An 18510-nucleotide genomic window follows, 5' to 3' on the forward strand; every position below is an offset into this window, starting at 1 on the left:
ACCTTCCTTCTGATGAGCCCATAGCAGGGAGGGAGAGGACTATGACATAAAATCTTACAACCATTTCTTTATTCCCAAACCAATCATTATGTATCAAAGGCATATTCTCACACTTGAAATGATGGACGTCTGGTAACTGAATTCTTTTATATAGAAGGTTAAATTAATTTTCAACCCACCTTCAATATCCAACGACCTTAGACAGAACTTTCAAATAGAATTAAAGAGGTCCTTGTCCTGTCCCTGTATCCCTGGCTTCTAGTAATTGAATTCTTTCATAATGGATTTATAAGTACAATAAAAACATTATAAATGTGGCTGAAAGTTTTTAATTAATTAGGTTTTGTTGAAAAAGTGGTAACTTTGAGTTTTAGAACCAGTCGAATAAAATTGAGAGCAGAGTAAATAGAAGTGCCCAAACTTTTCAACCAATAATCTTAATTAATTTTGTTTATCATTATTAAAAATTTATTGTTTATTGTCTTGTCCCCCTAAAATCCCTTAGTTTTTCAGTATACTTACTCCTATGCAAACTCTCACCGGATCTCAACTCGACCTAAAACTATGCAATGAAAATTCTATATTTGTGGTGAAACATAATTACCCGTAACTTAAAAATAATGAGGGCGCCTTGTGTAGTTTAAATGTAGGGTGGCATGTTTTCTTTTATAAGACGATTTTTGACATTTTTTCTAATCCTAAAGGCATTTTATTGATCAAAGGTTCATAACATTAAAGAAAAGCTCTTTTTGAAAGCTCTTTTGTGTGTTATTAAATATATACTTGTCTAATATTTAGAATTATTTCAAGCTAAATATTCCTTTAAAAGAAAAAGACAATTAATTCATTGCAGCTGTTTAATAGTAGAAATGACCTATAAAACAAAGATGATTGAATGGATGTAAAATAAACGTGGATATTATAACAGGCGATAAATTTAGGTTGCAATTTCCTCTCGATTTTACTGGTTGGACCGTTTATGCAGTATGAGGGGAGGGGATGGGGATAAAGGAGGAAGATAAGGGAGATTGTTATTTCAGCCCGCTACAGAGTTCACTTCATCATTGAACTTAAAAATCTGGTGTAAGATCCAAGTAATAATATATATACATTGGTGATTGTGTCCATAACAGCGTAGCATCGAGAAGGTAACGAATATTCTGATGTATTCTATAGAAGAACCTATTTATTGATCCTTCTTTACGCCCATTGTTTAAACTCCTTCTAGTTGTATTGTATTTAAAATTGGTATTTTCCCCACACAAAAGTATTTAAGCCAATTTCCCCCACCATTATAGGTAGGACAAAGTAATTGTATAAAAGTTTCAAATTTCAGTACGCTAAACTTAAATACAAAAGAGTCATATTTAATTATTTCTGTACTTATCTGTCATCAAAGATCTAAAAATTAATATTATACTAGAATAACCATAAGAATGAAAACAATAAAGGTTGTTCTTTAAAAAGTACATTTATTGGATAAAATTAAATACTTTGGATATATACATTGATAACCAAAGGGAAAACAAGAAACGTAACTTATTTTGAAAAGTACAAATGTAGAATTAACTTTATTACTTTAGAAATATACATTGATAAAATTAGTCTTATAATAGCCAAGGAATAACCAAAAAAATAAGATGTTCTTACAAAGACTGAAGTTAAAATATTCTCTTACACATTTTTAGTAAAAAGTTGGGCGGCTGAAAAAAAGCTTAAAACATCATAAGACTTAACTTTTAAAATAGCCTAAACAAACCTGGGACACATGAAAATCACACCTGCAATATCGATAACCCAACTGATTCAGTAATTAACAAGATCCTAACAGACAATAGAATACATACTTTTTATGATAGGGTGGACAAGTTTTTCTCTTTTAGATTTCTATATAAAGACTTCCTACAAATTTGCTACACCATAAAAGCACTAAAAATCTCGCATTTAAAATCCAAACGAAGATTACAACTTCCTCTTTAAAGCAGAGCAAGGATAATTGTGTAAAAGTGAAAAGTAAAGATACCAGCGAAACATAAAATGGGTTTACGGACAATGTAATTTAAAGGGTAAAATCACGAAAACTATAACATTTATTTTTTAGTATCAATAGTATAGGATATCTTACAACAAAAAATCAGTCATCTTTCTTAAATAGCAGACAAGAAAAATTCAATTATCCTTAACCCTTACAGATCGAGGGGGGGGGGGGCTCCAAGAGCCCCCCCCTCTAGTTTTTTCAATCTCATTTTTTGTAGGTAAGATGGAGTGCTGTGACTTCATGACTTTTTAAGTTTGGTAATTATACGTCGGCAAGAGTTGATTTTATTAGGATATCTGGTCTGTGTCGGTCGTGGTGTCCGGTCAAAGTCGGTTGGGTAGCACCAAAATTAGAAAAAAATTCAAAAAAATCTTAATTTCTACATTATGACTTTTGTGTATAAGGAGAAACCTAAAATTTTTTTGGTGAATACTTAGATATCAATGACCTTCTGAGAAAAAATGTGTTATGACCGTTTGACCGCTCCCTGACCGACTTTATGACCGATTTTTGTCCGGCTTTTACTACAGACATATATCATGAATATCGTGGCTTCTATTACAGCTAGAGTCCTATAAATTTTTATGGTAAATCCTTGAGCAACATCAAACAGATAAAAATATTAATCGGCGCCGCCAACCGCCGTTTTACCGCCGTAACCGCCGAAGATGGCGGTTTCCGTTATTTGCCGTTTTTTGGCGATGATCAGAAAAAGTAATTTTTTTGTTATGAAAAATAAAAGTTCGTCCTAAAATTTGGTCATCCTAGCTGCAAAATTGGCCGCTCTACAGCTGTTTTAAAATTTAGCGGCTGGCCGCTAAAAAGCGGCTAAGGAGCGGCCTGGCTGCTATGACTAGAAAAAGTAATTTTCTCTAAAAATACACATGAACCACCAGAAAAAAATTTTACGTCTTTATCTGTAACAGGAGCCGAGATAGAGGGGGGGGCTCTTGGAGCCCCCCCCCCCCCCCCCCCCCCGATCTATTAAGGTGGGAATTGGGGCCCGAGCTGTAAGGGTTAATAGCGTTACCGACTGACATACTGATGGACAGACAGACAAAGTGAATTAAAGATTAGCTTTGCCACTACAAACTATAAATTTATCTATCTAAGGTTTTTAGTTAAATTACAGGAATGTGTCTAAATTTCTGAACTATTCATTACATCAATGTTTTAATATTCTTTACGAAATAATTTCATTTCCATTATGAATATCAAATTAAGCATAGACGTCCAAGTTTTTTTTTTTGGGGGGGGGGGTAAAATGGCGCGCCGCAAATTGTTTTTACCCCCCAAAATTTTTACCCCGTGCACGTGGGTAAAATTTGTTTGGGGGGGTAATTACCCCCCCTGAAATCGGTTGGCAGGGGTAAATTTAGTTTACCCCCCCCCAAATTTTTACCCCCGGGGTAAAATTTTTTTTTGGGGGGGGTTAATTTAAATTGTATTAAACATTTAGTATTAAAAATGCGCGCGGAGCGCGCAAAAATTTTTTTTATCAGAGATTTTTTTTTTGGGGGGGTATTTACCCCCCCAAAATTGTTTGGGGGGGGGTAAATACCCCCTCCTAAATGGTTGGGGGTCCCTACGGCACCCCCAGGGTAGGGGTAAATTTTAAATGGTGGGGGGGGGGGGCAAAATAAAATTTTTTTTTGGGGTGCCTACGGCAAAATCGTTTGGGGGGGGGTAATCGCCCCATTACCACCCCCCCCCCTTGGACGTCTATGAAATTAAGGTATGTAAGAATAGTCCTTTTAATTTTAAACCTTGCATTAGAATTCTTGTAATCATAATATTATATCTTTAAGCTTTAATACAGATTTACAACCAAATATTGACAAGATTGTATGTCAATCTATGTTTTTGTCTTGAGTTTAAGATATCAACCACTGTGGAATAATATGTTTTAAAATTCTGTAATACAAATCCTTGCTTAAAGTTCACACAAGTTCAAAGTATGTTAAATTAATTATTTGACAGTTAAAGATATAATTTTCTCTGGTAATAATACCCTAACAATGACAAACTAGAAACCTACAAATTTTCCATCAGAGTACTTTAGAATATTTTTGGTGTTATTTTTCTAGAGGCGATTCTCTTGGAGGAATTGGTGGTCCTCCTCCAAAAAAGTTTTAACCTTCCCTGGAACTATAGGAACCTTTCTTATAAAGTAGAACAATATCATTTCAGCAGTTATCGAGATCCTTCGCTACAGTAAGACAAATATGCATCCTGTTATAAACAAGTAATCTAGGAATCTAGGAGCAACAAAAACATGTAAATCATTCTAAATTCTAACCAAAAGAATTTCTAATCAATTTACTAAGTACATTATGACATTATGGCTAGATGTCTTAAGGACAAAGCCCAAAGTAAATCAAAAATTGCAGCCATATGACGTCATAAAAATGAGGGAGATAAGAGGAAAAGTGAGAAAGAAAACCCCTAAAAAAGAGATGGATAATCCCTCATTCTTTTGACGTCATATGGCTGATTTTGAATTACCTATAGCTTCGTCAATTTAAGGCATTTATAAGGCTGTAGTTTAAATTTTAAAATTCTTCAACAAAAAAGATACATATTTTTGATGGTTTCGCCAATCAAACGAATTTATACTAACTATAAAAAAGCACAGCTTTAAAATATTGCAACAGTAACTTTGATATTATCAGATATATTTATTCATATAGATTTTGATTATATACAAAATTGAAACTTTCTTCGTCTAAGACGACATTCGTTATAGTCTTAATTATTGAATTTATACTAGAGTTAAAATGCAAATTATACATAAACAAGATGAAATACATTAGGTATATTAATTATAAATTTTCATATGCGAATAACTTGTATGAAAGGTTGCGTGATTATTAACCAGAATTAGTTGCCTCTGTTGTTGACATCTGTGGGGCTTTCCCTACGGACATTGCCTCAAAAACATTCCTAAATAATTAGAATATTCAAATCCGAGTCCAAAGTTATTTTTATCTATTTTTTATCATCGATAAAAATTCGTGAATGATTTAAAAAAAAGGAAATTTTGTTCATTAAAATACAAGTCAAATATAAAGGAACATGAAATTTAGATTTTGCAGACCTCCATTGCAAGATAATTATATAAAACTAACAGGATCTGAATCTGATCGTCCCTGTCTGTTTTTACCAAAATATCTCGCTAACTGCTGAACTGATATGGAACTCTTTTACAATGTAAGCTACACATAGGTCCTGTTAAGATTCATTACTGTTTTGTGGGAGGTACCCAATATTTTTGAAGTGCCTTGTCGATGATCCCCCTCCCCCCTACCCCTCCCAAGCCTCAAGGGCTCCTGGAGGCATCTAAATGAATTGATACGTAAATAAAAGATCCAGCAAAATAAAATAGAGAGACAATATCAAGTTGTTCTTAAGAAATGTGTGTGATATAGACAAACAAACAGACACAGGTAAGTGAAGCTTCGCTTCATAATTGTCTGGAACTTACTTGAGCATAGCATTGCACATAGCAGCATAAGGATTCATTTCTACCAACATTGATTTTGCAAACCCAGAACCTGAAATACAGGAAATTATTAAAATTCTTTACTATTACATTTAATTGTTAGTGTAACCGTAAAATATATTTGATTATCTACGAAGTAAAAGTGAACTATCAGTTATTTGTGAATTTCTCTATTTTCTTCAAATGTTGTAGTTATTTTTGTACATTGGATATAGTATTTACGTGGATATATTGACAGTAAATATTTGTCGTCGATTTAGCTTGTTAATAATGACCTCATTTATTTGTCAGTTCCATCATCAAGTAGGAGGAAACGGGATGGAGTAGAGGGGTTTAAGGAGTTATCATTATTTTAAACAGATACTTGCATCACTTTATCAGATTACATTCAAATCCAAGTAATAGTATATCAATTGAGTTTACCTAAAGCCGCAGCTTCTTTAAAATCTTCAATGGCCGAATCGTCATGTCCCAACTAAAAAAAGTGTTTATTTATTAATTTTTAAAAATCTAAATGAATTATCTAAACAAACGCTAAATAAACGATATCCTGATTTAAGTCAAAATTCATGGGCATAATGTAAAATGTTTTTTATATATTATGATGACATTAATGACTAAAGGATTGAAAAAATCTTCAAAAATGTATGATCACCTTTCTTTGAATAATTCCTCTTTGACAAAGAGCACTGGAACCAACTTTACCCTTCTTCTTACTCAACTCTAGAGCTTTCTCTAGGTCATCTGCAAAATAATTTTATTATCAAAGCTATTCTGTCTGTCTTTCGGTAATGTTAGATTGTTGGCGTTTTTTAGAAGTGCGGATAATTTTTTTTCTTCATTTTCCCATCATTTCACTTCCCTTAACCTTCCCTTCTCTTCCAATCTTATAATGTACCACTAAATTTTGACTGGATAGCGTTACATTACTGCTTGTTATTTTTCATGGCGATTCCTGGGACAAGATAACACCACAATTAAACGCAGCAAATCTGTATGTGTATATATCAATATTCCATATAAATTATCGTGTAATGTTTTTTGTTTGAATTTTGTAAGCTTTTTTACACTGAATAAATTTGTTTTAATGAATGTTTTTTCATTCTTGTTATGAAAATGGTATAAAACACAAAATTATGAGAAAAGAAAATGAGATAAATTTTATAAAAGACAGGAAAAAATTGAAGAGTCTCATTTGTGAAACTACTTAGGTTAATTGTTCAAATTAATTTTTTCAAATTTTGTCTTCATTTTATTTATTAATAGCAGCTACGCCCCTAGAGCCCAGGGGATCTTTAGAAAAGGAGGAGGGGGGAATATAAATCGACCCACCACCCTTTCTTAGGAGGGATATTATTTCATAGGGCGATTCATGTTGGGAGTGTTGAGATTCCCTTACCAAAAATGGTTATAAACCTTTCTTAGAATTAAAGAAAGCTACACTGTAAAGAAGGACCTTTTCAGTCCACCGTTTAGCGAGATCTTAGACAGACACACACACACACACACACACACACACACTGGCAGAAATCCTGTTACTTTTAAATGATAAATTCTAAAAAGATATCTTCTATTTATTTTCCCCTTTATCCTTTAAAATATGAGACTATACTATATCAATTTTATGTAATACATACCCATGGCTCTCGCTGTATCTCCCTTTAACCTAAAAAATCATCAGATATAATGAGATTTCTGTCATAAAATAATTGAAAAACAAATAAATTATTCAAAACATAATCCTATATTATACTTTTTATTATAACTAGCGGCTACGCCTCCAAAGAGGATTTGAGGGGGCGGAGAGTGATGTTTTGGTCTCTAAAACGGATTGCCTAAGTACATAATTGTAAGAGAACTTGGTATTATACATATATCGTTGGTAGGTTTTCAGTATTTTGAAATGTAAACCTTTTCAAGACATTATATATGATCCCTAAATCATGAAGACAAAGCAATAATAAGTCCTTTATAGACAGACCAACTAACTAACAAGTTATTATAGAAGCTTCGCTACTTAAATATGTTTATATATGATTTCCCCTAGAGTGCCTGTCGAGCACCGACCCCCCAATATTTTAAAATTTTTAAAAAGCGAGAGTTAATTATTTTTCTTATGTCTAACCCTAAGGAGCCAACTAGTATCCATTATAACCTAACCTTATAGTAATAAACAAACATTTTGTTAATTTGGTTAATTTTTATTTAGGGGTTTACGTGCTTAACAATGCACATTGAGGGAAAATGCCTGATTTGTAATGTAACTACTCTATAGATATATCCCACCTGTACGCCTGTGCTCTGTTGTTATAGGCTGACGCGTAATCTGGATATCTACTAATAACCTAAAATTAGTATTTAAGTCAATGAATTAACCTTTTGTAGATTAAATTTTGGTTGAAAAGTTTGGACACTGCTAAATAGTATGAAACATGCTAATCATGATTTAATAAAAGTACCAGAAATTTTAAGGCTAACCTATGAGAGAGCGAGCTTATAAAACTTTGGTCACCAGTATAATTTAAAGTGCTATGTCCCATCCTTTCATGAATGATATGGCTCTGCCGACTATTTCAACATCTATTGTGCTTCATGGTTCATGTGGAAAAGTGGTATATAGTGCATATCACGGCAAAATATACCTGGTAAAGATTATCTCCAAAAATCTATGAATTTTAAAGACTGCTAGCTGCCAAACGGATGAACGCACATGTGATAGCCGTATTGAAGAAAAAACGCATAAAATAAGTCTTTTCGCACATATATGTGTACTGCTAGATTACTATGCATTAATGAGTAAAGACTATTTTAGATTATTTGTAGGCCTTCTTTTGAGGGTTAAAATTATGTGCGATCATAACCTATACGTTCCACAGTTTGGCCGTTAATAGCCTTTAAAGTTCATAGATTTTATGATATAATCGTTACCAGGAACATTTTACTGTAAACTGCACTAGATCCGAAAAGTAATTTGCCTTTTATAAAATTTGCAATGACTAACATGACTATACAGATATCGAGATGATTTGTCCAATGTATACGTTGATATTATAATAAGGATTATTGTCATTGCTAGAAAGAAGAATAATAGCGGATTTACCTTAAAAAACTTCTAGGGACTCATGGGACGTGGGTAGGGGGAGGATAGGGGTTTCGACCCTTTATTTTCAATTTTAGTTTTAAAAAACGGTATTTTTTCTAAGCCGATTTACTTGTTGTAAATCTTTCTTGGGCAAATGAGAAGCGTCGCCGTAAACATAGTAAAAGTGAACCATATAGGTTTAGATGTTAGCTATTATCAGATCCTATGTTAAAGACGGATAGACACACATCTTGATGCTAATTTATAAGGATTATATAACCTAACCTGTGTGAAGATTTCAATTGATTTATCAACATTTCCATTTTCTGCGATTATCATTCCATCTCGTTCCATAGCTTTAGCCTCTAAATTATTTTCACATAAAAAATAAGCAACCCATTGATTGCACAACCTTTGTCTGAAGTCCCTACTGAACAAAGTAATACGTTGCGCCTGTTTTTAATCAAAATCACGTACAATTTTGTTTATAATTATATTCTGCTTATTAAGTTATGACACTCTTCAAGTGTTGATGTTGTTTTGCCATACTAACTGTTTCTATAGCTTCGCTTTTATGGATGTTGTCATCCTTGTTTGATGAAACATTTTTAAGTATTTATAAATTGAGTTTTAAAGTATGATACTTACAAGCCGGGCTTGTCAGCCGAATATTTTTATGTCAATATGCAGCCTGGGCTAACCGCCGAAGTTTGTGGATTCAATGAAAAAAAACAAGACTAAAGAAAGCAAAACACTTTTAGTCTCTTTATTTTCATTTATTGCAACAGTTTAAAGCAGCAGCAGTTTAAAACTTTTGGGTGTCTATTTTTTCTCATTTATTATTTTCCATTAGGGTTATCAAGTACCAAAATTAGACTAACCCAATCTAAAGTAAAAAACAAACAACTGAATATCTATCAAACCCCCTCCCCCTCTATTGTTTATTTATTTCAAAAATGTTAGGGGGGGGGGGGGTTAGTAGTGATTTGCCCGATTAATCATTTTGAGGGAAACCGCCAAAAACAAAATGAACGGCTGACGAACCATCACTTATGTACAAGGACAAAGTTTGAAAGCTTGAGATTAAAAAGAATTAATGAATGATTAAAACTTTGACAAAATTTATATTGCCTATTAATAAAGAAAAACTTAAAATAACGTTTTTTTTCATTACATTGCATAACATGATAATTAAAAAAAACTAACCGTTTAGGTGATTTCAATTGACATACAGACAAACAATAACCTTTTTAATAGCACTGCAACTCAATAAGTAATGTTAAAACGCTGAAATAACCAAATCACACATAAATTATAGGAATAAACACATACAGGAATAGTTATTTATCACATTGTATTATAGACAGCTTTGCGGTCATACGACATACCGTAGTTATAAAGTAGCAGCTCTTCAAAAAAATAAGTTGTTACCTTGTGGAACAGCGGCGGCTGCATCATCTTTAATCTCAGCTGTTTCATCTGCAGGATCATAAACACCTTCTCCCAGGGGTAGGTTGGGATTCAGAATGCTGTTCAAGACTTGCCTAAAAAAACAAAAACAAAAATTTAATATTATATCAAATTAAATACTAACAGTTACGTTCATAGAGGCCTCCAGGGGCACTTTATTTTCTAGGGGCGATATTTTTATACGGGTGTTGTATATAGTATATACCCTCACCCAAAATAGTTTTAAAAAACTATACCATCCCCCATCACTTTATAAAAAAAAGTTAAAGTATTAAACTGTATTCTAGTATATTTCTCTTTAAGCCGATGGCAAAAGCTATCTTCAAGTTTTTCTAATCCTTTAGGAAAAACAATTTAAGAAAGGTTTGAGAGTTTGAAGAAACAAACAAGTACAATTAGTATACAGAGTAACCTAGCAGAGAAAATTCAAAGAAAATTATAAAAAAAACTTCGATAGATTATTTCATACAGGTTTGTTTCTCTGAACAATAAAAAAAAACATTTGTATTAGAAAATTTTTACTTGTATAATAAAGTAACAGGATGTCTGTGTTTGTACTAAAGGATCTTGCTAACCTCTAAATTGACTCTTCTTTTTGGTGAAGCGTCTTATAGGGAAGATTTATTTCAAACAGCATAGTAAAACTTTAATTCAAATATTACAATTACCTCGTAAGGGCGGGATTCTTCGATTTAAGTGATCATCTAGAGAATCCAGAGCATCATCCACGTGTAATTGGATGCGATACTCTAACACCCAAGGATATTAGATTAAGTAACATCCATCAGACAACCAACTTTTTGATTGCACGACCTTTGTCCTAACTGTGTATGGTAGTCGGTTGCACCTGTTTATGGGCCAAGGCATTCCCCCTACTCTTACTATTTATGTCGCGCAACTGATATAGCAGCAGTAGAAACTATTTTTAGCGTCGTTGGTTATGACGCGGTGACGGCGACGAGTGGATGTGCTACGTGTTGAGCCACGATCTCGAGTTAATTCATATAAGTTGTTTCTGACGATAAAAAAACTGCAAAGTCAATTAATGAACAGCTGTCCAGTTAGCTAAAGTTAAAATAGACATTACACATTTAGTTTTATATAATTACTTTTAAAATTACTTGAAACGAAATTAGAAAAACGAGTATTAAATATGAAAGTTTGACACCTAAAAAGTGAAGAACAGAGTTATGGCAACTAAAGTAAAACAACCAGTCAAAATTAAGAGATTCTTTACATTATTATCCTATTTATAAAGTAGTAAGATTTTTTGTCTGTAGCTTAGAATCTCGCTAACCGCTGCACTTTTCGAGGAGTTTATCTCTACCCTAAGAAGAGAAGTAGATCGCTAAAATGCCACCCTTACCTTTTCATTTTAAAGCTAAATGTAAAGTGAAGGGGCGACTACCCCCATTTTCTCAAGTGTCCCTAGAGGCCTTAGCTGCTAGTGTTTATACAAATTATATCATGCCATTGATAAATATACAATAAATAAATATCTTGTTCGAGGCAAATAGATATTTTTCAGGTGCCATATCATATCTATAAAAATACATTTTTTAGCTTCAGTTTTGTGGGCTTGGCTTCAATTAAATTGAGCTATATAAACTACTATTATTAACACACTCTTATGTTTAATGTTAAAAAATGTGATAAAATATTAAAAATCTTTAAAAATTTACCTATCATTAGCTGTAGACATTTTAAACACTTTTAATATATATTAAATCTTGCTTTTAAAGTTATGCGTTAACCACTGGTGGCTTGTTTACTAAGAGTAAAACTTGAATCTCAAGTTTAAAGATTTACATCTATCAAGTTTTACTTCTGTGTATTTATTACAACAAGGATGACAACATACATAAAAGCAAGCTTTAGAAATCAGAAAGCCAAGCAAACGAAAATTTAAACTAAAATGGACTGGCTTTCTGGTAATGTTTCATAGTTGCTACGCTCTCTAGATAGAAAGTAAATGTTCTAAATACAATGCAGTTTGAAATGGATAGGACAATTCTAACGTCCATTAATTAACGATATGAGTTATACGTTATAGACGAATGGCCCAATCCTAAATATAGAAAAGCTTCGAATGTAACAAGGATAATCATATTCATTAGTAGCGAATCAATAAAATAATAAAGAATTATTATCCTATAATATTCTTAGTAATAGTAAGATTTTTTCTGTTGCAAAGGATTTCATTAACCGCTGAACCGATATGGCTCTCTTCACAGTGAAGCTTCTTATAGGTTCTATATTAGTTTTACGCTATTATATTCTAATATAAAAGTCTGGGTATAGTTTTAGGCCATTTTTATGCCCTTTCATAGCCCTAGGAATATTGAGCCCCTAGATGCTAGGGATGCAGCCACTAGTAAAGTTATATAGAACATCTAACTTTAATATAATAAAAAAGGATAAGAATAATTAAGCTCTAGTCAGCATTTTTCTATCCTAAAGTTATAAAGTAACTTCTATGTATATTTTTAGAAAAGTAGAATAGTTTATATTTTAAAAAGTTACGATACAAGATACAAACTATCAAAAAAGTGAGTCAAAGAGTGGTCTTTTTAAAAGTATGTATGAATAAAAGTGTTGCGACTCAAATTTTTCCAGAGTAAATTTTCTCGATTCCTCGTCATAATTGATGCGTAGCTACTATATCAATCAGCTATGTTCGACGATATCTAAGTTCTTTCTGACCTCACTTAAATCTTTAACGTTGCATTTTTGTTAAATGGCAAATCTAAAAATACCTTCTGAGATAGCAAATCCAAGAAAGTTTATTAGACATTGGTATTTGGATAAAAGATGAACTCTTCAGAAAAAAACACATCGGTTTTAAAGAATTTATTCGCCCCTAAACTTTACATGTTATGCTTTTGGTATGCATGAGGTATAAGTGATGGGAAACCTGCCCAAATAAATAGGTTTGGCCTTCCCGTAACTGTTTTAAGGCTTAGTGTTCAAATAGGCCTGAAATGATATTTTGTTACGTTTCCTATCCCTTATCCCTTATAAGGACTAAAGCAATTAAAAACAATCCTAAGAGTCCCATAAAACTTCTCAAAAAAAGATTAGGCGAAATCAGACAAAACCCATTTTCAGGAACAACAAAATGTAACTAAACTTTTTTTAACAGAAAACATTATTTCTGTACACTATAATCTTTCTCAATCATAACATTTTTTGTTTACGTAATATACAAATATGTAATATTAATTTATTTATGATTCATAATATTTATTATAGGAATAAATTATTTTCATTCATCTATAATTAAGAAAAAATCCAAGAAATGTTGTAATTTTTGTTTTGTTATTTTGACAAGCAAAGCTTTTCTATATTTGATTTTGATCTGTTTGTTCTTATATCGTTCTTATAGGCATGTTAGAATTGACCTATCGAATTCAAACTTGGCATAAACAATTCATTGCAATGTTCATTTGAAACATGAGTTTTTGATGAATTTTATCATTTAATTTTCCAATTATCTTGATTTTTCAAACTATTCATTCCTTGGACGATAAGACATAAAGTTTTTTAAGTGTTATGTGTTCAGTGTTATGTCAGGAGTATGTGCGAAGCGCAACAAAAAAATTTGGACACCCTATTGAACCGAAATCGAGGGGTTTGTAGGGGGTCATAATGTGGAGTGTTATTTTATTGGATACTCCTTAAGTTGAAGCCTATCCCTAAGCTGCTTTAAGTAAAACAAAACAGAGACAATTTAAAACAAACAATATGCTAAAGGCAATATTACAACAGATTTTACACCGCTAAACTTTTTAATTCTTCTTCATTTGTTTTAGAAGTGGGGCCACTCTACAATGTATTAGATGTATTGGCTACTATAAAAAAATGTCTGAATTTGAGCGAGGGGATATTAAAATGCAAATGAAAGTACAAAAAAGTTTTATAACCATATTTTCTGATTTATTGGCTCTGAAACTTTGGGACTTTTGTTTAATTGGTTTGCTCCAAAATAGTAGTTTTCAAACTTTTCAACCAATGATTTTTAGTTTACAGAAGTAGTAATCTTGTTAATCATAATTGAGGATGTATATAAATTTATTGTCCATTGTGTCTTATCACTAAAGTTCATGGTATTTTAGCAAATCGTTTTTGCTACTTATCGATGTTGTCATCCTTTTTTATGATTTCTATTGTGGCCTGGTTTTAAATAAATATTAAACGCGGTTCCCATACAGTGTGTCATAAAAAAAGTTTCCATTTATTCAGTTTTTCTTTAAATTAACAAATGCAGCTATTCTAAGACAATTTAGATTTTAGATAATGCGCATCTTAGGAAAGAAAATGACAAAAGCCTGTCCAGAACATATACAAAGCTTCACGGAAGTGTAAATTTCTATTGGTTTAGTTTCAATGGACAGATAAAAAACTTTTGTCTATTAAGAAGTTGATTGATATCTATAAAAAAAACCCAGAAATTATTATGTATTAGAACTAGTAATTTCGCCCCTAGCTTCCAGGTGCTTCATAGAAGGTCAGGATAATTGCCTAAAACAACCTTATAAAACTTTTTATAAAGCTTCCCTGAAAAAATTCAAATACAATAATATTATGGGATATAGGTTGATATTAATATTATCCCATCCAATGATTTAAGCAGACTTTTCATCATATTTAAATCAGTATCAATACTTTTATTAATCACACTGTATATTTCAATTTTCTTTAATGCTAATGGAAGTAAAGGTAATAACTCTTGCAAACAATCTATGTATGTATATTTATTTCTGTTACTAAAATAACTAACAACTACTAAAGGCATTCAAAAAGATTATCTCCTCGTCCGTTGTCTTATCCCTGTAGCCCTGAGCGTGCGGAGAACGGAAATACGCGCAGCAGCGCTCTGTATTAGATTCAACCACAAAAGGGGTTATATTAGAGGGGAAGTGGGTAAGGTAGTTACTGTTGTGGTATTTCAGAGACTTCAGAGGGAGGGTGAGGAGGGGGGGGGGGGGGATGAGGAAACTACCTGTATAGCACAGCGCTGTGGCGTGCTTAATACCCCCTCTAACTCTTCCTACTTCGCTAAGTATAGTCATTTGAACCAACTAAAATTTTGTTTGACATTCATAAAATATCAAATATGATGAACCAAATTACATTTTGTTTAAGGATTAGAACCATTTGTCAACTTGTTATATTACATACACCAAACTTATATTAACATTTTTAATCACTAAAAGTTTTTTGTTTCAGTTTAAATTGTCGTTGCTACATTAAACAAAAAATAGGATATACACAGACAATCTTGTACTATTATTTATTACTAAAATGTATTATAACATATTAACATTTACCAAAAATGAATTTGCCGACTCGTGAAAACATATTTTATTCTCAACAACTTTCACGTCTGTAGATTTTCTCTGTCTGTATATAATCAACAACCGCACTGAAAATAAATCATATGTTATATGTGAAAATTTTCAGTAGTATTTCTATAGTGAATTTTGTTATAAAGTGATTAATATAGCTGATAAACGATTTAACAATGATGGCACAAACATTCATAAATAGCAAAGCTCATGAAATAGGAGAATTAACTTAAATAACAAAAAAATAGTTAAACACTAATCTGATTGTTTGTTACATAACTGCATAAGTCATAATATTATATTATTAAAATTACCATTTGTAAAACTATCTTGTTAACTTAACCCAAAATCTATAACCTTACTATTAATTTTTTCTTGTATATTGTTTCAAAATGAAATAAATATTTTAAATGTAATGTTACAAACTATTACTAATAATGTTTAACTACATAATGGGTAAAATTGTTTATTATGATTAAGAATGTTAACTCTGAAGTAACTGACAAAAATATTTTAGCCTACTTATAGCAATACATAAACCAACGCGACGTTGTAAATAATACCATGTAAATAAATACTTGGTAAATGGATAAAGTAGGAAATTTACTTTATTTTCCTTATGGCTATAATGTAATCATTGATTATCCTTAATTATGAATCCCTTTGGAATTGTTATTTCATACTGTTATTGTTTTACAGCATACTATAACTAGAGGCTTCTAGTTAAAGGGAAGAAGGGGGGGGGGGGATGACCTTCCATTCTAACCTTCTTTTTAAATAAAATTTTTTTTTGGTAAGTTATTTTTCTAAGGATATTATTCTTGGGATGGTGGAGTTACCCTTCCTCTAAATAGTTACAAAACTATTCTGGACATATGAGAAGCAACAAGGTAAGTGAGAACCATATAGTTCAGAGGCTAGCAAGATCTTAAGCTACAGATAAACACACAGGCTGACAAACATCATTAAAAGTTTCTTTAAAAGATGATTGCTTGAAAAGTGGACACTCTATTATTGCAAGCATGATTCTTATATTGTAAAAAATCAGCCAACTTATAGAATAACTAGCGGCTGCGCCCCTAGCATCTAGGGGCTTTGTATTCGAAAACATATGGAAGGGCAGATAAATAGCGTAAACCATATCCTTAGTCTCATTTTTAAAAACAAAAAAGCCAAAACCATCTCAGGACTCAAGAAGCTTCACTTTAAAGAAGAACCATATCGGTTCATCGGTGAACGAGATCCTTTGCTACAGACAAAAAAGCTTTCTACTTTATATAATAGGATTGCACCACTATTTTTTCATATTAAAGTCCTTGAGTTTTGTTAATAATGAATCCCATATAGTTTTATAATCATAGTTTAATTGCAGGGCATGGCAGCCGCGCCTTAGCCGCGCATAAACCCCAATCTTAATCCAGCTTGTGTGCAAAAAAAAATTACGTAAAGACGGATTGTCTGTTTAGGATCAGGTTTAGACATCATGATGAATTTAAAGTTTAAAAAAGATAATTTCACTGTGCAGTGGCTTAAATGCAACTTATACGCGGCTGCCGTGCCCTGTTTTATTGCTTTACAATACAATACAGTAATTACTAACTCAAAGCTATTATATATTTAGGGTCCGTACGTCATTGTAGAATGGATTACAGTAAATTAAAATGTATGAAATAACTTGTCAACTCTTTATGAAAATTTATGCAAATAATTTTTATTATTATCGTCCCTTGTCTTATCCCTGTAGACTCATGATACTAAACCCTTTTACAACTTTTTTTTATTCTTTAACAGTTAGGGAGTTGAATCCATTTTTATAGAAGCAGAAATTTAATCTATGATTATGGTTTGGACCCTCTAAAACTGTAATCTACCCTTCCACTTTCCCCTCTCTTGGTGAAGATATCTTCAACGCCGATACGATTTTTGAAATATAAGATTCCAATTTTGTCTCTCTTGTTAAAGATATCTTCACCAAGAGAGGCAAAAGTGGAATCTTAAATTTCAAAAATCATATCGGCGTTGAAGATATCTTCACAAAGAGAGGGGAAAGTGGAATCTTACATTTCAAAAATCGTATCGGCGTTGAAGATATCTTCACCAAGAGAGGGGAAAGTAGAATCTTACATTTCAAAAATCGTATCGGCGTTGAAGATATCTTCACCAAGAGAGCGGAAAGTGGAAAGGTAGATTACAGTTTTAGAGGGTCCAAACCATAATCGTAGATTATATTTCTGCTTCTATAAAAATGGATTCAACTCCCTAACTGTTTAAAGCCTATGATTTAAGTCCACAATAAAGCAGATCAATGTTTTCTAAATTTGTGGTCTTTGCTTTTATGGATGTTTTTATGCTTGTTAGATTGTAATTAATCCCAAAAGAATGACAATTATAACTATAATTGTGGTTTAAAATGGTATTGAGAAATCATACTATACCTTAAAACAAGGATGATAACATTCATAAGAAACGGACTTGGTTATTTATAGAGAAAATGTTCAGTGGTCATAAAAAGAAATGAATAAAAAAGGAACATATTAAAGGACATAATTATAGAAAATCCCAAAACCTTCATAAAAATATTTAAATGTCCCACATGACAAAGAAAAAGTAAGTTGAGTACTTTTAAAAAAATCAGCAATCTATATTAAATAGCAACCAAGAAAATCACTTTTCCTTCATAGCACCACAAACTGACGGACGGACAGACAAAATGAATCATAGAGTAGCTTCGCTATCTGGAATATAGTTTTTCCTAATCTGTATTCAATTCTATTCGAAAGTCCTAGCTTTTTTCTTCAAATTTTTAAAGAACTGTTTATTTTTACCAGCCAAGGTATACAAAATATTTAACATTATTGTTTTCATTCAGTTTTGTTAGTTAATGTCGCTTTATTTCATATACTGTATAATTAGACGACATTATCATCCTGAATATGTTTTACTTTCAGAAAATTTTTTAAAAATAAATGATAAGCAATGTGTCCTGCTCCTTGGACTGATTCTCCTCCTCCTATGGTACTAGAAGATGATTTTACAGGTGAGGTTTCTTATAGAGTAGCAATGTGTCCTG

General features: G+C 32.0%; 2 protein-coding genes across 5 annotated transcripts in view; one reads left to right on the forward strand and one right to left on the reverse strand.

The window, feature by feature from the left end:
- Positions 1 to 4674: 4674 nt before the first annotated feature.
- LOC145319274 (tetratricopeptide repeat protein 36) lies at positions 4675 to 13195 on the reverse strand. The gene is made up of 9 exons (XM_080161306.1): positions 11775 to 13195; positions 10054 to 10166; positions 8908 to 8987; positions 7827 to 7885; positions 7178 to 7206; positions 6196 to 6284; positions 5964 to 6015; positions 5523 to 5592; positions 4675 to 4981 (listed from the first exon to the last, which is right to left on the reverse strand). Exons 1-9 carry the CDS (start codon positions 11792 to 11794, stop codon positions 4909 to 4911), a joined length of 585 nt encoding a protein of 194 aa, XP_080017432.1. The 5' UTR covers positions 11795 to 13195; the 3' UTR covers positions 4675 to 4908.
- Positions 13196 to 18386: 5191 nt separating this feature from the next.
- The window catches only part of LOC145319279 (CAP-Gly domain-containing linker protein 3-like), a 42870-nt gene continuing 42746 nt past the window's right edge, over positions 18387 to 18510 (forward strand). For all 4 annotated transcript variants that reach the window (XM_080161328.1, XM_080161320.1, XM_080161337.1 and 1 more), the window contains exon 1: positions 18387 to 18477. In XM_080161328.1, the coding sequence (XP_080017454.1) occupies positions 18417 to 18477 (61 nt within the window). In that variant the 5' untranslated portion in view covers positions 18387 to 18416. The remainder of the gene's footprint in view (positions 18478 to 18510) is intronic.

Source organism: Acartia tonsa, chromosome 1 (genome assembly GCF_053477335.1).
Source record: "Acartia tonsa isolate MP-2025a chromosome 1, ASM5347733v1, whole genome shotgun sequence".
Lineage (NCBI taxonomy): Eukaryota > Metazoa > Arthropoda > Copepoda > Calanoida > Acartiidae > Acartia > Acartia tonsa.